General features: G+C 47.1%; 1 protein-coding gene across 2 annotated transcripts in view; it reads left to right on the top strand.

Moving 5' to 3' along the window:
• PALD1 (phosphatase domain containing paladin 1) overlaps nucleotides 1-21,399 on the top strand; it is a 1,202,673-nt gene that overhangs the window by 688,926 nt on the left and 492,348 nt on the right. For both annotated transcript variants that reach the window (XM_086922256.1, XM_086922257.1), the window contains exon 11: nucleotides 2,486-2,581. In XM_086922256.1, the coding sequence (XP_086778382.1) occupies nucleotides 2,486-2,581 (96 nt within the window). The remainder of the gene's footprint in view (nucleotides 1-2,485; nucleotides 2,582-21,399) is intronic.

The raw sequence follows: 21,399 nt of genomic DNA, 5'->3' as shown, positions 1-21,399 counted from the left end.
TAGGTGCCAGTTACACTGATCATGATGCTCGTGGGTGACAATTTCTCATTAAAAAAGTGTGCTTTTTTGCCGTGTATATATAGACATACACAAATACATATGGAAATGGCACCATGAGTACTGTATTTGGCTATATAGTATTATGCCTTCTGTACTCTTAGGAGAGTACTGTCAGACTCTTAACAAACGTTACCATCTGCCATAAGAGTAAAGGTCATGTGGTTTATACTTAACCACAGAAACATGCAAATCCTCAATATGGCATCAAAAGATCCTAGTGAACCTGTTATGTATTTTGTTTAAAATGCATATAAAATTATTAGTCACAAAACCCTTTTCAGTGGAAAGTAATCATACCTATGAATTATGCTCTTAATTCATGTGTAGAACACAGCTTTTATGCTGTTGTCTTGTGTAATAGCCAGTGGCTTAGAAAAACTGTGTGGGGGCTCCTGCAGGTGGCTTAAAAGACCCCCTCACCCACATGCAAACTGTGTCCCTCATCTACCACATTCACAGGACTCTCAGACCCTCACTGCTTACAGAGATTTGCAGTCTAGGGCTCAAATCTTGAAGCAGGGTCACTCAGACTCTAGATTCAGACTCATATGATACCCCACAGGAAAAACAACTCTTACAGGTTACAGACACTGAATGGCCTCAACCAGACTGGGTGGTAAGATGAACAGTAGGTGTGCTACAGATCTGATACAAGAAAGAGAGGACTCTTAAACCTTACATTTCCATTCTTATTTTTAGCTGGGAGAGTGGTTGTCACAAGATTCGAAAATATATTTTATTTAAGTGAGTAAATGGCAGAGCTAGAATGCAGACCACTCTAGTCAAGAATGGCAGTCACTGAGGAGGATTATATAGCGCAAACCACCATGCAACTAAGCACTGACATGCTGTGTACTTTGATTCAGTGCTTAGGTGTACAGTATAGAGAAACGTTGAGGCTTTTTATTAAGTCATGAACAAACGTTTGAAGATGATAGTGCCTCTGTCTGAAACAGCAAGTCTACTGGATAGGCTAGTTTAAACCCTGGTTTACTTTGTCCATTTGTCAGCAATGGGAGATGTGTAGAACGGCAGAAAGAAAGTGGAGGAAGTGAGGATTTTAAGAAGACCAGGTTTGTTGCAGGAAGCATTGCAGCCCCAGAAGGCACTGGAAAAGGCAAGAAAGATGAATTATACAAATAAAATGATGGAACCGTGCACACAGAGCTGATATGAGACTCAGTTGGCTTGCTCATTCATCTAGCATTTTCCTGAGTTATTGCCTTCACAAAGCTTGGTGAACCACTGGCACTATTGCTTTCGGCGCAAGATCATTATAATCCAATATGAAAAGTCTCAAATCAGAATTTCTCATTTTTCTCCCAATCTGTGTGGGTGAGGCATACGTCTAACTTAAAAAAACGAGTCATGCTCTGTCACCGTTCCATAACTGCCGAGCGGCATATTGTGGTATTGTCCCCCATTTGGTAAGAGGGTGTGGTCTCATGACGGCTTGAAAGAGTGGTTGTGAAGGTGTTCTCATGAATGATTCGGACAATTTTAGACCAAATTCGTATTTACTGGTATTGGCCAAGTGTTGGCGGGAGTAGAACGTGAAATACTCCTACAGTAGGTTTGTAAGATTTCCTTACTCATTAAATATTTATCAATATTTTAGTAAGGAAATGGGATCTGTTTTCATAAGAGAATGCCTTTGTGTGAATGGTGGCTTGGCTATGAGTTGGCAGGGCCCTAGTGACGAGGAAGGTACTTATAAAGCCATTGGCAAAAATCATGTGTATAGCAATTTGAGAATTATGTTTGAATATCTAACCATAATTGACACATTTCTTGGGTCTTGTGGTTTTGGAGCAAAATCATAATGCGTCTAACACACATTGCACTAACTTCATCCACCTTGTAAGTGTAGCTGGTGCAACTTCTTCTCGTACCCTAGACAAATTGACGTTTTGCCATCTTCTCCTCTTTCTTGCTGAAGGGGTAGTACGACTCCCCTCCAGTTAATGTTTCTTTAGGTGGCATACTATTCCTTCTTTGTATTACAACAGATCGAAAGAGGAGTGAGCCTTTCCAGGGCTCAGAACTGTAAATACAGCAAACAACTTGTACGTTAACTACTCCAGCGCTGAGTCTTTGACCACAAGTAGAATACATTTTCCTAGCTTTCAAGCTTAGCAACATTGTTTTCCAGGAACATTTTTAATGCTTAACTGGAGTAAAATTGGTCAGGCTGCGTTAGAGTTAATTATGGTAATATAGAAATGTGTGTTTTCTAAGAAAATCCCAGGTGATCCGAGCTTGCCCAGCATGTTGCATACATAGCGGTATCTGCTTTCTTGTGAAATAAACATGTACCAATTTAAAATCTAATCCCCAGGATAAAAAGTCAAATTATATTTCTTAAAAAGCAGAACAATGTTATATTTTTAAATCAATATAATTTGTGGCGTTCTTTATATTTCAGGGTAATAGCACCAAAGAGTATTTTCTTCAAAGGACAATGCAGAGCTTGGAGCGCTATTTTTACCTGATTGCTTTTAATTACTACCTTCACGAACAGGTAAATGACCTTCTTACAACACCATTTTATTAATTGCACCTGCAGTGAGATGCTTTCTAAGAATTATCATGAATTCAATTGAATGAAGTTCTTACACCACCATTTTATTAATTGCGCCTGCAGTAAGATGCTTTCTAGGAATTATCATGAATGCTTTTGTGAGAAAACATTTTAGTTTTATTGTGAAACCAGTACTTGAGAAAATAAATGCTTTAAGATGACGAGGCTGCTGCCAGTAAGTGAATACCATGATTGCAATAAAAAAACCTGGTATTGGTTTTCTGGGGTTGACTTTGATGGTGGATTTTAACAGATTTATAAATGTATCCGTAGATGATTTGCCTCAATCGGAACAGCATGACTAGCACAAATTGGTCCCTTAAAGCTTCTTAGAAATACCTTCTCTTTTATTTTGTATGTTTGAAGTCTTATATAGTGCAAACTACGTCATCAGAGTGCTTTAAATAAGCATTAGATTACATCAAACAATGTCAGATTTTTTCGGACATGGGTAGATTAAGTGATGTGCTCAAAATAACAAGATATTGAGCAAACACCAGGACTTACACTTGGTTCCCAGTTTCATAGTCGGCGTCTCAGGTTGTTAGGCCACATCTCCCCCCATGAGCCTCAGATCCTTCAAGAAAGAGCTCAAGACACAAATACTGAAGAAGGGACCACCATCCCTCTTCATGAAGTGACAAGATCTCACCAAAATTATCTGTGGTCAGCAGACAATAATTCACCTCGCCTAAGCTCTCACCTAGATGGAGAGCCTCTTGAAACATCTGTCCTGTTCCAACTGTGAGGTCATCTCTAGTCTTTGCCTAAGGTTAGTATTTGCAGACATCTAAGTGTCTCGAAGTAACCGCAAGTTTATAAGCAGTTGCTATACAGCAGCCCTTTAAATAAAAAAAACAATAACCAAACCAACTTCAAGTCCCCAGTATTTATGTTCAGTTGATTGTTAGTTGTCAATATTGTTCAACAGCCAAACCCTTGGCATTTTTTTTTAGTCTGTGTACTTCAAATAACAATTTCATATCTTACACGTTGATAAGAAGTGCCTGAGCTCTTGTTCGAGGTCACGTGGTAGGTACCTAGCAAGAGGAAATGTATCACTTTTTTCACAAATCAGGTAAAATGTACACTATCGCATTATTTAACTTTTTTGAATTTTGATTTTTTATTCTTTGTGTTGTGCAGAATGAATAGACTGCTGAGACTCTGTTGTGTGTTATTAAGCCCATAATTCACTCTAATTACTGTAAGCAGTGAAGTTTTGGAAACCATTGTGTAGAAAAATCCAACTCCTCCATTTAATTATAATTCAACCGACTCATGTGACTGTATCACATCATTCCCCTATCTGACAGATTCAAATCCAATTTCTTTCATTTCTGCAATTTAATTTTGTAAAAAAAATTGAGGTTCTTGCTATTTACTTCTAAGACGTGGGTCAACGATGTCGGAACCCGTTTATTAATTTATGAAATACCGGTAATGCTCCTCACTCAGCCATTTCTTCTTTTTGGTAGGAAACCACCTGATCTGTTTTTGGACTGATGCAGTTAGTAATTCAGTTTTTGATTTTAGAGAGAAGTGTGAAGTGCGTCATATTTTCAGTTCTGAAGTTTTTTTCAAGATACTTTTTCATTTACAGCGGAACCTTTAAGTGTAAAGTACGAATTATGAAAAAACTCTGTACAGAAAATGCTTTCACTTGTCAACCACTGTCAGTGGTGCCCTATTTGTCAAAATAATGATCTCTTTATGAATATCTATTTCCACATTAATATCTCTCATACTTAAAAACCCTATTAAACCTTTCTTTATACATAAACTGATCCGACTTCAGTTCATATAAACAATAATTAGCTTTTTTTGTTTCTTGCAGATTTCAAAAGTTTTAATTTATAATCATTTCAATAATGCTTTAAATTCTTTGAATATATTATTTGTTATTATTGGTCAGCAGTAATACTCTTGATGTATCAACTTCTGCACCCACAATCTTACTACTGAAAGCTAAACAAGCTAGGTTGTGAAATCACATGAATTGATTGAAAGAGAATCTGAAAAGAAATTCCTCATTACAGAATAAGCAAAACCTAGTAATACTATCCCTAGCTCCTCTTTCCCGTGACATGACCGGCAAATTGATGGTCCTAAAATTTCCCTTTGGATAGTTGCCAAAAAAATAAACAAAGAATTTGTACCGAGGGGGAACCCATGAGGCACAGGACCCAATCACTTGTAGTTGCAGTTGCCTATGTTATGTCCTGTATGGGTCAGCCCCAAAATATGTTTGCTTAGTGAAGGTTCAGGCAAAAAGTAAAGTTTAAACTTGTTGGCTTATGTCATCTTCAGCACAAGTCTGAGACGTTCTAAGTTTGTAGGAAGCTGCACTGTCGTGGTCCCCTCACATACCAAACTATAATGAAGTTGATTCCCTTTCATAGATAACCTTCAGCAACATGGTAAATGACAAGCTGCAGAGTCGTATTTGCTTGGTCCTAATCTCACCAAAACAATGGAGTCCTACTTTCTTATTGAACTAAATACTGTCTCTTTTGTTTAAATGAGGTGCAGCTCTATCCGTTGCCTTCATTGAGGGCACAGACCTACTCCTTAATGAAAGAAATGGGAGACAGAGTACTCTAGCAACAAAACCAACTGTAACAGGGAAAGGTATTGGTGTTTGCACTCTGATTTAGACTATTCATCTCACCCCATCAAGTCTGTGAGTAACCCTTAACCAGAGAATTTAGTTGCCATAAAATTCAAGGAGTGACTGACTTTTTTTCCTTGTAGTGCAGGCCTGGGACCAACATAATTGTGGATCACACACTGTATTTCTCATGCTGTAGTTTCATCTTTTTTCTTTCACTATTTTAAAGGGTACAGGAATGAATTATTTGTTGCAGGAGTACTTTGAGTTCCACAATTAGATTCCAGACTTTGCGGATGAGACAGAGGGTCTAGCAGCTGTACATGATCCTGGTATTCCCACTTGTAGCTTGTAGACAGACAGATTGAGTGCAAACATAGGTGAAGGTGGTGGCTATTTTAGGGACATTTTCCTTATGCATGGGTAAGATATCTCTTAGCACAAAATCATTGATTTGACCGTAGAACTGGTGGTGTTAGTCTTCTCAAGTAGGCAATCTCAGGTTCACAAACATTTTATTTTCAACAACTAAACAAAAAATAAGCATGCTTTTAGGAGCAAATATATTTTCCTGAAAAAATTCTGGTTATTCCTGATGCCGGTGGTCCAGCTTGAAAGAGAAGAGATTGAACCAAAAATTTAAATGCCAACCTGATTTGGGATCTTACAGTACCCGGGCAGATGCTCGAAGGATAACGAAGGTGATCATCTTTACAATCCACTCTGTTAACTCTCTATTACTATGAAGTGAGATCATAAAAAAGGTGTTATCCAGAAATTTCTTCAAAGAATGATTTAGCTAAAATAAAACAAGACCTTAAAGGAGAGGTAATAAAGCTTTTAAAAAAAACGTTTCTGTTCACAGCAACATCGCCATACCATTAAATAAGTAAAGACAACTGTAAGTAAGTCAAAATATGGAACATGAGAAAGAATCAAACTTGAGTGGGACTGTGGCATGTTGAAGATGGATTGAAAAGTTACTCGCCTTTTATAGGAACTCCATTTGGCAGTTCCTGAACTAGACCAAAAGTGAAATTTGCCCTGGGAATATCTATTGTATCAGTAAAATTACCATTTTACCATTATCGCCCATCAGTGATTGCTGTCTTGTGCAAACACTCACCACACTTCTCTCATTTCTGCTGGCAGTAAGCTTCTGCATGGAATAATGTGTTCCATTTATATAAAACACAAAAAAATAGTATGCTCTAGGAAAGTACTAGAACTAGCTCCCAAAAAGCAATCATATGGCACAGCAACATGAGGACGCACACTCTGAATAGCCAATGATGACTGCCCAGAAGGCAAGTCAGTGTCCTAGCTGTGGACGCACTCTGAGAATGCTTGTTGACTAGAAGTGGATGCCTTACCGGGAGATGCCTGTCACCATTATAAAAAGGGGCACAATGTTAGGTGCAAGATGACAGTACTAATGGTTTCAGGAAACAACAGATATGGTTATAAAGAGAACATTACACAATAAACAGGTGATTTAATACATTGCTAGTGCGTCAAATGCAATTTCCTTCTAAATGTTGTACAGTAACACATGATAATTGGCATATACTGAAAGCTGGGTTACAATAAACTTAAAGTTTTAAGTTTCAGCCTTTGGTTGATAATAAACTTTTTTACACATTTAATAAGTGATTGACGATTACCCATGTACGTGCAAGTATAACATCCTTGTGATTGTCATCAAATTTCTAAATATAAACAGATGTGTTATAACTAAATACACATTTCTTAATCGGATACCAATTCATTAAAACAATAAAAATGAGAATTGTCCATATGCTTATGATGTCTGAATGTATGACTTCCGGAAAGAAGATGGGGGGAAATCAGGCAAGCTTTCAAGTGTATGAATTCTCTTGTCATGGTCACATAGGTCAGTTAGTGGTTAATTCGTCTACTTCCTACCTTGAGAGTTTTAATGGGTACTATTCCCTTCGTGACAAGTTTTCTTTCTTCACCAGGACTACTTGATGTTACTAGGTTGGGTATGTATGGTCGTTATGATGTGGTCTATCTTGTAATATTAAATAAAGGGACATGCTGATCTACAGCTTTGTAGGACATTGGCTCTCTATATAGTGTACTAAAATGAAGTACACGTTGGAGAGAGTCCAGTGAGACCCAGATTGGTATATAAAGGCAAAAGTAGATAATACTAATACTCTATTTGTGGTAGTGTGGGCGAGCTGTTAGGCTTATCAAAGGGTAGTGCTAAGCATGTGTTGTACTCACAGAGGCAATACATAAGCCAGACACTCAAGAATAAGTCAAAGACCAATTTATAATAATAACAACACTAATTTGTATGTAATTTTTCACATCAAGAACTTCATTCTACAATAAGTCCTTTTTAAGATAGCAATTTTCAAAGTCTGCAAAATGAATTACTTTTGTGTGCAATTACGCACCATTAAAATCAATGGGAAAAGATTGAAAAATGCATATAAAATCAATCATATAGTGGGATCTCAGGGTTCGCCTTCGAAATTTAGGTAAGTAGCAAGGCCAGGCCCAAAGTTCCACCAGTGGATTGCAGGAGAGCCGGGAGCAAGCTGCTGAGTTTGTTGATAGCTGGTGCGCTACAAAGAAGAGGGCTGCTTGAAAACACACTGCACAAAGGGACTTAAAGGGTAGTCCGAGGAGTCAGACTCAAGGGGGAATGTTGCAGGGGGCTCAGGACCACAGAGCAGCTGTCAGTTGGGCGGTGAATCAAGTTGTCCTTGTTGTCAGGAGCAGGCAGCTTGGACAGGCGACTCCTGGACAACTGGACCAATCTAAAAGTGGGTCACCTGTCATGTCCCTTGACAGGTGCTTGATTCCTGGGCAATGGTAGTCTAGATTGAACTCTTCGTCTCAGTGAATGCTGCAGAGGATACCCTGGGTATTGATGCGGCCCAGCTCCGGTAAGCCCTGGTGTCTTCAACCTTGGTGGACAGACCAATCTGATCCTCTGGAGCTGGCGTATCACTTTTGGTTTTAGTGATGAGTTGGAGTCGCCAGGGATAGCATGTCAGTAAACCTGTACTTTGTGCTTTGGTGCCTGCAGCTGCAGGAGAGCAGTACCTCCACTCCAAGGGAGTTTTTTGGTTAAAATGTAAAAGGTTGGAGGAGTTCTGGAGTTCTTGGAGGTCTCACAGTTGCAGGACGAGACAGCTCACCATGATTGTCGAGTCCTTAAGGAAGCAGGAAGAGTTTGGCGCCAACTTTCTGCAGCAGCGCTTCAGTCCTCGGGTCAGCAGCTCTTCTTTATTTATTTATTTATTTATTTGTTTTCTTTTATAGAGCTGGACTCGACTCCCGAAGGGGTATCTCCGCACTTGATTTGCTTATATTACCAGATATGCTGTTGGTGCCAGAAAAGGTGACCAGTAGGAAATGTGAGGGGAGCTATGTTTCATAGAAGAGATGTGTCTTGAGTGCTTTCCGAAATGATAAAAGATTGGCATTATGTCTCAGACTGAAAGGAAGTTTATTCCAGGTGGAGGGTCCTATGTATGACAGTGCTCGGCCGCCCTGTCTGGCCTTCTTAATGGAAGGGATTTTTAGTAAGGCTTGGTTGCTGGATCGCAAGAGACGTTCCGGTTTATGGATTTGGAATTTCTGACTCAGATATTGGGGGCCTGATCCATAAAGACTTTTATGTATAATGCAGCAAATCTTGAAATTGATTCGCTGATGTATGGGCAACCAATGGAGCTGTTCCAATAAGGGCCTAGAAGGTGTTCTCGCAGGGACATTAAGGACCAGCCTGGCCGCAGTATTTTGGGCCACTTGAAGACGGTTAAGCACATGTTCGTTTGCAGAGATGAAGAGACCATTGCAATAGTCCAGACGACTTATTACAAGGGCCTGGACAAGGGTCTTTCTATAATCGTCTGACAAGAAGGGGAAAACCCTTCTTAGGAGACCGATGGTCCGGAAGCAGGAGCCTGTCACTAGGTTTACATGTTCTTTTAGAACCAGATCTTGATTCAGTCTTACTCCCTGATTTTTCACTGATTGCTTTCGGCAGGGAACGGGTCCTAGCTCTAAGGGCCACCAATCTGGTGACCACAGGAGATTGGCTTTCCCGAAGAGCATAACTTCTGTCTTGCTGACATTACACTGGAGGCAGTTGGAGGCCATCCAGGTGGACACCGCTCTCATGCCCTCGGCAAAGAGATTTTTTGTTTCCGGGGTGAGAGTCTGGAAGGGAAACAAGAGTTGGGTGTCGTCGGCATACGACACAGGAGTGAACCCGTATGCTCTCACAATGTCAGCAAGGGGGGCCACGTACACATTAAATAATGTGGGGCTTAGACATGAGCCCTGTGGAACCCCCTTGGCGAGCTCCCTAAAGGTGGAACAATAGGAGCCCAGGCTGACACTTTGAGAGCGGCCAGTGAGAAAACTCTCCTGCCAGGACAGAGCTACGCCTCCAATTCCAACTCTCTGCAAACGGCCAAGGAGAATCTCATGCGACACAGTGTTGAAGGCTGCAGACAGGTCTAACAGCACCAGAATCATGGAGCCTCCTCTAGGGAGGCGTGGCTAGCAGCCGATGAAGACGGTCGCAGCCTAACGAGGCTCCCGACCCTCTGCCCATAATCCGCCGTTCATCCTGTTCCAGACCCGGGATCCCCGTGGAAATCGGGTCGATCCCGGAGATAACGCCCAGGTCTGCCCCGGTTGGGGTGGTGAGCCGCCACAGAGGACGCAGCAGGGCGAGGAGCACCTGAGACACCCGAGCGCAAGATGGCGGCGTACTGACTTGCGGCCGCCGGAGTGCAGCAGCGGGTCCACCCCTGAGGTCTTGCTGATCGGGAGAGGGGAGAAGCGAAGCGCCGGACTGCCGGGGAGAAGCTGAGGCAGCCCAGTGTACCGGCGGGCCCTGAGGTCAGTGCGAGGTCCGGTCGCGGGTGGTGCCCTGACGAGGCTCCGCCCCCGCCGCGAGGCGATCAATCTGGGCCCCGGCTTTGAAGCCCGCGACCCCAGTGAGTGCTGCCCGGTCCCGGGCCCTGGCGGAGCGCCCATAAACGGCCGATACACGGCAGGCCTTGTCCCTGGGAGGCTTTACAAGGGGCCCGGACATAGAAGCTGCCCTGGTGCAGCCCACTCCCGCCCGGGAGGACTACTCTGAGACCCGGCTTCAGGGCCAGTGATCCGGATGGGCGGCTGACTATCCCTGGACCCGACTGAGCAGTGGTGCTGCCTTTGTGAAGGGCCCGGAGGAGCGTTGGGCCCGGCCGCAGCACCGTCGCACTAGACCTGTGTGACGCGGGAGCGGAGAGCCAAGGCCGGGGGAGGGCGGTGCGCCCGCAGCGGATTCCCGTGCTCTACGCTTTATACCCCGGTTTCGGGGCCTGGTTGTTCTCTCCTCGGGGTGGAGGCAGCTCCGGCCCACCGACGCAGCTGCACAGTGAGGAGAGCCTGAGGGGGAGCAGAGTGGGGGGGAGTGGAGACGGAGCCTGCCTCACGGACCCCAGCGCAGACCCCCCAGCACCTGGCTCTCGGAGAGACAGAAGGACCCTGAGTGTCCCCAGGGCAGGGTCCCCACTCCTAGTGCCCGATTCGAACCCCACAAAACTGTTCCGAAGGGTCGGTGCACCGCTGGACGACCGGCTCGCGACAGAGCCACCGTGAGGCCAGTGGCCTGCCTATCACAGGGGTCATCGCCGCCACCCGACCGGCCTTGGGGGCCCGGACCCGCACTGACGGTGCAAGATGGGGAAACCTAGGGGGCCCAAAGGGGATGGGAGCCCGGCCACGGAAACACCGGAAGACCTCCCACGGAGCTACAACTGATGCAGGACAGGATACTGGACGCCATTGCTGCCACGAAGGAGGCACTGCATCACGATATTGGACAGGTGGCGACGGGGCTGGGGCTTCTGCGAGCGGACCACGCGAAACTGTCGGACAGGGTCAAGGATGCGGAAGCCACCCTGAAGGATGTCGTGCCGGCACATAAATCAATGGAGGGACGGCTCACGGACCCGATGGAGCGGATACAAGCCCTGGAGAGGAGAGCAGAGGATGCTGAAAACCGCAGTCGGCGGAACAACGTGCGCCTGGTGGGTCTTCCAGAAAAAAAAGAGGGCACGGACATGGTGGGCTACCTGACCGAATGGCTAAAGACTGTGGTTGCCCCGGAGGGCCTGTCTCCCTTCTTCACCCTGGAGCGGGCGCACCGCGTGCCTTCCCGGCCCCCGCGTCTGGGTCTACCACCACGCCCAGTGGTCATCAAACTGCTCCACTACAAGGACCGGGACTGGCTCCTGCAGCGGGCCAGGGATGCTGGCCCATTTCAAGTGGACAATAGTAAAGTTACGCTATTCCCGGACTACACGTTTGAGACCCAAAAACAGCGTGCCTCTTTCCTCTCTATCAAAAAGGAACTGCGTACGGAAGGGTTGCAGTACTCGCTGCTGTTCCCGGCCAAACTTCGAGTGATAGTGGACGAGAAGGCGCTGTTCTTTGAAACATCGGCGGAGGCATGGGCCTGGTGGGACACCTACAAAGCAGGAACGGACGGGGCTCGATTTAGGGCCGAGGAGGAGCGCCAGAACCAGACAGTCAGACGATCGCGACGGCTCCGTGGGCGCAACCGGGGGTCCAGAAAGCCGACGACCTCGCAAACGGAGGACGAACGGAGAGCAGCACTGCAGGCAGTGAAAGAGGTATCTGGAACGGCGCCAGTCCACTCGGCGAGGGAATCAGCCTCGGAAGCCCTGGCCACGGGCTCGGACACTGACTTATCGGGGCTGGAGGGTGCCAAGGGCCCGAAGGTCACGCCTCAGACTTCAGGGGAGATCTTCGAAGCCTGACAGCTGTCCGCGATCTCGGAGGGACGAGAACCTGAAGGCGACGCCTCTACGAACACTGGGACAGACCACTGTGAGACTTTTCTTTTATGAGTCGCATTGAGTACTGTGGGGCGGGGGGGTATGGGAACAGGGTTTGAAAGGTTCAGTAGCCAGTTCACGTGCCGTAGGGCCCATAAGGCCTCCGTGGTGTTTACTACGGACTACAAAATTTAGTGAGCACGTTAGCTCACCAGTTTGGATGGGAGCAACTTCTTTGCAGTTGGGTCCTGTTCTGAGGGAGGGGGGATCTGGAGAAGTTGGGGTGACTCGAGGTGTGGTTTGGGGAGGGGGGGGGTGGGGGGGAGTTGGGGGCGGGAGGGGGCGGGATGGTGTCTGGGGTCCAGATGCGAACTGTTATAGACTTAAATCGAACAACTTGGGGCGATGGCTAATATGGGTTCGCTGCAATGTGTGTCCTGGAATGTGCGGGGACTGAACTCAATGACGAGGAGGCACAAGATACATTCCCACCTGGTCCGTAGAGGGGTTCATATTGCCTTTCTGCAAGAGACCCATTTAACTAAAAAAGAGGGTGCCGCACTGCAGAGGAGATGGAGGGGTCACCTGTTCCACACCACATACTCAGCGTTTGCCAGGGGGACACTAATTTGGATCCGGGCGGGGGTTCCCTTCCAGGCCACTAGGCACACTGTGGACCCAGACGGGAGATATGTAGCGGTCGAGGGTTTGCTCAGGGGTCGCCAGATAGTACTTTGCAGCCCCTATGCGCCGAACGTAGAGCAGGCATCATACTTCACTAGGCTGTCCAGGCAGTTAGCCTCTTATTTAACTGGACCAGTGCTGATGGGGGGGGACTTCAACTCTATAGAGGACACTACCCTGGATAGATCGCACCCGCCACTGCACGCATCCCCAGTTCACAGACTAGCGAGACACAGATCATCCTGGCAGGGGAAGTGGGACCTGACGGACGCATGGCGCGTCCAACACCCAACTGTGAGGGATTATTCCTTCTACTCGGGCATACACGACCTCCACGTCCGCATAGACGCTTTCCTGTGCTCCCAGTCGGTATTACCGTTGGTTGCCCGGACTGAGTACCTGGCACGCACGATATCGGACCACAACCCCTTACTCCTCACGCTGGCTTGGATGAACGAAGTTTCGCCGATCCCGACGTGGCGGCTTCGCCCAGACACGTTAGATGACCCGGCGTTCAGCGGAGCGTTGGAAGACAGGATCTCCCAATACTTTGCAGAGAATGAGGGGACTGCCTCCTCCAGGGCCACGGAATGGGACGCGCTCAAGGTCGTGGTGAGGGGGCACTGTATAGGGAAATTTGCGGGTGCACGGCGGACGCTGGTGGATGATTTGGACAAGGCCGAGCGGGCCCTGAGGGAAGCAGAGAAACAACGGCCCAACCACCCCGAACTGCAGGACAGGGTATGCGCAGCACGAGAGGCAGTGGCGGTGGAGGTGGAACGCCTTCGTAGTTTTGACTATAAGACATACTTAACTAAGGCACTTGCTGAGGGTGATAAGACAGGGACGCTCCTGGCCTGGTTGGCTAATCCCAGTAGGGGCGCTACCCCGATACTGTCCCTGACTGGTGCGGATGGCGCTACATACAACACCCAGCCGGACATATTGCATTGCTTTAGAGCGTATTACGAACGGCTATATAGGGGGGGCCCGGTGGATCGAGATCGAGCCCTGCTGTCTGAGGTCCACTTACCACGTCTAGAGCAGGAACAAGCGGAAGCCCTCGGGGGCCCGATTGACTTGGCGGAAATTAGAGGGGCCATAAAAAGAATGGCGCGCAATAAAACACCGGGAATAGACGGACTGCCAGTTGAGTTTTATGGTAAATATATAGATATCCTAGCCCCACGGCTCCAAATAATATATAACGAAGCAAAAGAGAAAGGGGAATTGCCCCGCTCGATGCGCGAGGCGATCATGATTCCCTTAATATAACCACGTAGAGACAGCTCTGACCCGGCGTCGTACCGACCGTTGTCGATGTTGACGACAGATTATAAAATACTGAGTACTATACTGGCCACTAGGCTGGTGGCCCACATGCAGGAGCTGATCCACAAGGACCAGTCGGGCTTCATACCCACCAGAAACACGTCACACAACATTCGCAGGTTGCTGAGGTTAGTGGCAGACCCCCCATCGTTCGCCAGAGCCCCTATGGTAATGGCGATCGACATAGAGAAGGCCTTCGATAGCCTGGAATGGAGCTACTTGTACAGGGTGATGCAAAGTTTTGGCATCGGTGAGGGCTATGTGCGGTGGACGAAGGTGCTATATGCATCGGCGGGCGCTAGGGTACGGGTGGGAGCGTTGATATCGGATCGATATGAGGTGCATAGGGGTACTAGACAAGGGTGTGCGCTCTCTCCCCTGTTATTTGCCCTCGCGATGGAACCATTAGCGGCGCTGGCTAGGACGGGTGACTTTTACCAGGGGCTGGAGGTTGGCGGGACTCGCCACCATATATCGTTGTACGCGGACGACCTCCTACTGTTCTTGGATAATGCCGAAGAGGCAGTAGAAGGGGCGGAGGGCCTACTGGCGCGATTCGGGGATGTCTCGGGCCTAAAAGTGAATTGGGCGAAGACTTGCCTCTTCCCTCTCCGGAGGGCAGAGCGGTGCACCTTGGACCGTCCCGAACTCCGCTGGGAGCCGAACTGTCTACCCTATTTGGGGGTGCATATCTACCATGAGCCCGCAGACCTACTGGATGGCAATATAGGCCGCTGTATCCGAACGTTGCAGGGTAACATGACCTTTTGGGCCACCCTCCCTTTGTCCATGACAGGCCGGGTATCTCTGCTTAAAATGATTGCCCTGCCGCGATTATTGTACTTCTTTCGGACCCTTCCTGTGTGGATACCGGGAAGCGTCTTTAGACGCCTAAAGTCCCAAGTGTTGTCCTTTCTGTGGGGCACTGGCAGGCGGAGAATAGCTTTGGCGACCCTGACCCGCCCGAAGAATGAGGGTGGACTCGCGGTCCCTGATTTCGAGCTCTATTATTTGGCTGCCCAGCTGCAATTTTTCACGCAGGAAGTGGCTAGGGTGTACCGTGGTCCGGAGCATGAGAGGGATATTGGCATCCCCCGCCATGTACTGGCGTATATTACCCTGCAACAGAAGCTAGCACTCAGAGGGCTTTCCCAGGAAGAACGATCGCTGAGGCTGTGCTGGAACCGCATGCAAAGGCGAGCTGGTCCTGGACACCCGTACGCGCCCGAAATCCCGCTGGGTATGCTCACAGCGTTGCCACATGGCGGTGACTGGTCGGCCCTCCGGGGTTGGGAGGAGGCTGGCCTGCAGATGGTGGGGGACCTCTATACTGACGGGGTGCTCACGCCGTACCAGACCTTACAGGAGCAATACGATCTCCCGAGAGGGGACTATTTACTGCACGCGGCTGTGGTGCGGGTGATTCAAGCGCACTGGGGGGAGGGACTGCTTGAGCCCACGACGTCGCAGCCGTGCCAATACACGATGATATCTGCAGGGACGTTCAAGGCAGTCACATGTCTACACTCCAGATTACTCATGGACAATTTGCAGCCTCTTGTGCGACTAAAAGGCCAATGGGAGGCAGACCTGCAGAGAGAGATCCCGGACACGACATGGGCTCAATTAGTTCAGAGAGCCAGGAAGAGCACCAGAAACGCCCGCTTCCAATTAATACATCTCTACATTCTTCATAGAGCCTACCTTACCCCGAATAAAATAGCGCGATACTTTGGCGCAGTGGACGCAGCATGCCCCAGGTGTGCGCTGTTAGGTGCAAACTTACTGCACATGCTGAGGGACTGTCCACACCTGCAGGACTTCTGGAGGGAGGTGGGCGACACCCTGAACGAGGTCACGGACAGGGATCTGCAATATGATGGTGCGACTACACTCTTACACTGGTTTCCGCACACACGCAAGAATAAACTGACGAGCAAATTCATAGACATGGGCCTACTTATCGCGAAGAGGGAGCTCACCAGGGGGTGGAAATCAAAGACAGCGCCAACACACCGGAAATGGCTGACCGAGTTTCAGAAATGGGCGGCGGCAGAGAGCACGATCAGATACCAACTAGCACGGCGGGGGTCAGATGAGAAAGCTCAGGAAACAGCACTGGCGTGGGAAATCCTAGTCCAAGCACTCAGGGATAGTGCAGTGGAGAGTGAAGAGGAAGGGGTCCCAGGGGAGGCGGTGCCGATCCTAGCGCCTACCACGGACACACACACTCAATAAACAACTCCAAACTCCGTAGATTGCCAACACACTTCAGTATACTGCTACCGGACACAGGCACTGGACACCACAGAACACCGGGGGGAGGGGGGGGAGGGAGGAAGGGGGGGGTGAAGCATCCCAATGATACCAGGAATCGCAGCGAACACTGATCGGATGCTGGAGGGGGGGGGTTTGTTGATAAAAGTTAAAAGCAGATAGCGGTTGACCACTGGCCACGCCAACGCTTGGTGGAGAAGAGGATGCACTGATTGCGACGTACGCCACCCGGCCTCCGGGATGCGGGTTATGAGGCTGTGTGAATACTACTCGGAGGGAATGTGAGAATCTGGGGTCCCGCGCAAACATACTTGCAAATTTACTGTAATGCTTGCATTGGAATCTGCAATAAAAATTGTTTTACAAAAAAAAAAAAAAAATCATGGAGCCTCCTCTATCCTGTGTCATCTTGATGTTATCTGCCACAGAGAGGAGCGCAGATTCAGTGCTGTAGTTGGGTCTGAACCCTGATTGAGAATGGTAGACCCCCTGTGGCCTCGATGAATTTTGACACATGTGTGTTCGCATGCTTTTCGGCCAGTTTGCTTAAGAGCGGTAGTAAGGAAATGGGGCGAAGATTGGTAAGGTCTGTCCATGGCAAGGCTGAGTTCTTGCGGATTGGGTTGACTATTGCTTTTTTCTAGTCTTGTGGTATTTGCCCTTCTTTAAAAGAGAGATTAATAATTGTTTGTATCATAGGGCAAAGTAAACTACTTAGTGACGTCATTAATTTGGCTGGAATAAGGTCTGACAGGGAGCCTGTTTTATACTACTTAGCAATGACAGGATTTCTGTATGACTGATTTCAGGAAAGGCGGTCAACTTAACTTGACTATTACTGGGTGGTGTCAAGATGCATTCGACCTTGTCCCTAAAATTATTGGCCAAGGTAATTTTGTCGTAGATGGCATCTATTTTATTTTCAAAGAAAAGGGAGATGTCGTTGCATAGAGTTTGGGAGAATTCATCGGGGCTTTCGCAGGCTGATGGTTTCACAAAAGTTTGTAGGATCCTGAACAGTTCTCTTGAGGAGTTCCCAGCTATTGCTAGCTGAGATGTCAAGTTGTTTTTCCTGGCTAATCTGATATTTTTATAGTAAGAAGATAAAGCTTCAGAATGGTTTTTTTTGCTGTCTTCAGTATGGGATTTTCTCCATACTTTTTCTAGTCTCCTACAATTCTGCTTTTCTGTTCTGAGCTCGTCCGTATACCATTTCTCCGTATACCTGCTTTGAGGTGGGGTGCTGTTTCATAAGTTTCAGTGGTGCTAGGAGTTCTACTGCTTCTCTCAATGCAAGAATATATTTAGAGAGAGCGGATTCTATGTCGTCTGTAGCTATTATATGAGGTTCTTTCCAAACTTTTTGGATCTCCTCTAAGGTGACCCTATGCCATTGTCTGCGCCATATGGGGGGATCAAGGGGTTGTTTAACAGGTTTGGCTAAGCCAGGGAGGGTAAATACAATTAAATAATGGTCTGACCAGTTGACTGGGGTCGGAGGGTGACTATATAAGGTTGGTCCATTTGAAAAAATGAGGTCTAGAGTGTGTCTTCCTGTGTGGGTGGACCAATTGTCCTGCAACTGAAATCCTAGCTGGGCAAGGTCCGATAGCAGGGACAGGGTGTCAGGGTGATCGGGGATATCAGCATGAATATTAAAGTCCCCTAGTAGGAAAAAGTTTTCTTTGGCCTTAAGATGTTGTGCTATTAGCTCGTTTAGGGAGGGGGAAAAACCGGTGTTGGGCCCTGGAGGACGGTATATCAGAGCGCCTTTCCAGTTTTCCTTAGAACCTGTAGTTATTTTAAATATCATCACTTCCATCAGTGGACAACTGCTTTGTTCAATTAAGGAAACTCCTAAGCAGTCTTTATAAATTATGGCTAATCCGCCTCCGATTTTTATTGGGCGGTCAAGTTGGATGATTTTATATCCTGCTGGGATTCCCAGTGTTATGGCCGGAGTGGTGTGTGGTTTTAGCCATGTTTCTGTTAAAAAACAAACATCAGGGTTAAAAGTATTAATAAGGCCCCATATCTCAAGGTGGTGTTTTGGAAATGAGCGAACATTGAGAAGAAAACTTTTCAGTCCCTTGGGTTCTGATATAGTATTAACCACATGTCCAATGCAAATGGTGGTATGATAAGCCTGGAATCTGCATTTCAGACAAGAATAAGGGCCTTCCGGACATGGCCATTGATTTCGTATACAGCCCCCTGATCCTTTAGGTTGTAAGCTGAGAAGTACCTGGGACGAATATCTAATTCTGGTGTCCTCTAAGGGTTGCATCATCAAATAACCAAAGTGTACCGCCCCTAGCCCCATCCAGTCGCGGACGGGCGCAGAATGGCTACTCTTTGGCTACTCTTCGGCGTAGCTTCGGCTCCACTGCGCGCTCGTGAGGGGGCGAGGGCTAAATAGCCCAGAGAAAAGCATACACTAGAGCGCTAACCGCTCAGGAAATGCCCCCACAGGAAGTGCCTGGCTCTCCCTGACCCGCCCTCTGCGCAACGGTATTGGCTACCGCGTCGGACCGTGGCGGGCAGGAGTGAAAGACGAGCACAGGCTTCCTTTGTCCTTTACTTCTCTGTGTCAGTCGAATATACGTTCAGGGTCCAGGGTTTGTACCTAGATACTACATTTAGTGGCGTTGGAGGAGGTGGCAGGTAGTAGACAATGTGCTTCCTAACTTTAGGGTGTCTACACCCTTTATGTGACCACTTCCTGTGGGTAGGGGCACTACCCTGACCCTCATTGGCTAATTCCCTCACAAACCAAGATGGAGGGAAATGAAAAGTGGGCTTCCCATCACCTGCCCCACATTAGGGGTGCTACTGGCTGAATTGGGACCCAGCTCTTCTCATAATTTAATACATTTTCCACCTGTTCTCCTGCCAAATGAGGAGTCTGCCACTATCTGGAGATGCCTGGGTCACATTTCAAAGTTGGCATCACCTTTGAAGCTTCCTGCCCTGGAAGGCCATCCTGGCATGGCAGAGGTGTGAAGCATCTCCGCCCAGAGCAGGCTTTGTTCCTGGCATCTGAGTGCTGACTCTCACCCACTGAGGTCAGAAAAATGTCTGGTGGTCGTAGGATGGCTAAGACTAGTCAGAGATCACACCAGTGTTTGATAGGTTGTCAGGGGAACCCCTAAACGGTCTGCTGTGTGCATTTATTAATAAATCCAACACTGGCATCAGTAAAGATGTATTAAGACGAGATGTTGGGTACCAAACATCTTAGGGTAAGTGAAACCGTCATGGTGCTACTAAACCCGTGATGACAAGTATCCGTTTAGAGGTTCCCCTGACAAGTATCTAGCCCATGCACTCTCTATGGCTTCTCTTTGCTCTTACAATAATCAAGAGTAGACATGATATTGTAGGGTCATATCTGCTCATGCAGATATATCCCTACAATGGTATATAGTGCACCCTGCCTTGGTGTTGTAAGGCCTGCAGTGGGGGTGACTTCCCTATACCTCATGCAGTGTCTGAGGGCATGTCATGTCGACTGTTCAGTTTCTCTCCACCAAGACACACAGCCTGCAAAGGCAGTTTGCATCATCTTGGTGATGGGCCTCTGTAGTGGTGCAATTGGTGCTGCAGCCCCAGAGGAACCCCTTCAGTGCCAATGCCCTAGGTACCAGGGGTACCATTTACTAGGGACTTCAAGGGTTGGCTGAAGCTGTGCTAATTGTGGTACGGTATTTGGAAAGAGATTTAACATTGGGAATGTGGTACAGATTTAGGAAAAATCTCTGGCACTGGGAACCTGGTTGGCAGGGACCCAGTGCACTCAATTCAAAATCACATCATACACCATGCAAAAAGTGGGGGCTAACCATGCCAAAAGAGCGACTTTCCCACACGCTTCTACTGTGTGTAGTCTGAGTGATGGGAAGAAGAATGTGATTCATGGTGAGAAACACCTTCAATGCAATCAGGAAGCACTGGAAAGATCCAAAACGAATGTTGTCATGTGCAGCAGTGAAGCTATAATTGTTGTTATATTTTTCAGTGTAACATAAGGTTGCACAAACCTCAACCTGGTGAACATTCATAAATCATTTGAACATTACTGCAAATAATGCCATCATTACAGTTGCTTCTCAATGTTGCTGGCTGAAATTTATTTTAATTTCCACCTTACCTGTAAAATATTTTGACACTTTAAAAGAGGTTGTCATTTCAGGTAAATGTCTGGTGAATAGGGATCCTTGTCCTTTCCATCATGAGGGACGGAATTTTTCTACATAGAAGATCTACTAATCTTACTCGACTTGTCATCGGCATTTGACACTGTCAAACACGACAACTTGCTAGAACTGCTGAAACACAGAATAGGAACATCTGGATCTGTACTTAACTGGTTTACCTCTTTTCTCCAAAATCGATCTCAAAGATCCAAGGTCAATCAATCCTTATCCAACCCTGTGCCAGACACGTTAGGACTACCACAAAGCTCTTCCTTTTGACCCACACTTTTCAACCTTTTTATGGAACCACTCACTGAACTTCCCTCCGAGATCCATTTCCATATGTATGCAGACGATACCCAACTCTACATCAAGATCCATTCACTTGAGTACATCAAAACTCTCAATACAACGCTACAAACATGGTTGGCCGAAAACCATTTGAAATTAAACTCCCTCAAAAGGCAACCTCTTATTGTTGAATCAGATAAATCGCTAGGTGTAACACTGGACAGTAGCTTAAAGATGCAGAAGCATATGAGCACCACCACAAAAGAAGCACATTTCCACATGTACACTCTGCGAAAACTGAAACCCTTCCTGCCAGCAAACGACTTCAAACATGCAGTCCAAGCCCTAGTAATCTCGAGGGTGGAATATGGGGCTGTAACCCTAGGCGGCCTCCACAGGTCGACGGCAGCCCCCCTAAGAGCTGCCATCAATTCAGCTGCAAGACCCATCACAGGTTCAAAAAAAACCTCCCACATCTCTCTTGACCTCAGAGCCCTCAACTGGCTCCCGTTTGAAGCTAGA

The sequence above is a fragment of the Lissotriton vulgaris genome, chromosome 5, assembly GCF_964263255.1.
Source record: "Lissotriton vulgaris chromosome 5, aLisVul1.2, whole genome shotgun sequence".
In the NCBI taxonomy this organism is placed as follows: domain Eukaryota; kingdom Metazoa; phylum Chordata; class Amphibia; order Caudata; family Salamandridae; genus Lissotriton; species Lissotriton vulgaris.
Note: the sequence above shows the minus strand (reverse complement) of the source record. Positions and strands in the feature narration are given on the sequence as shown.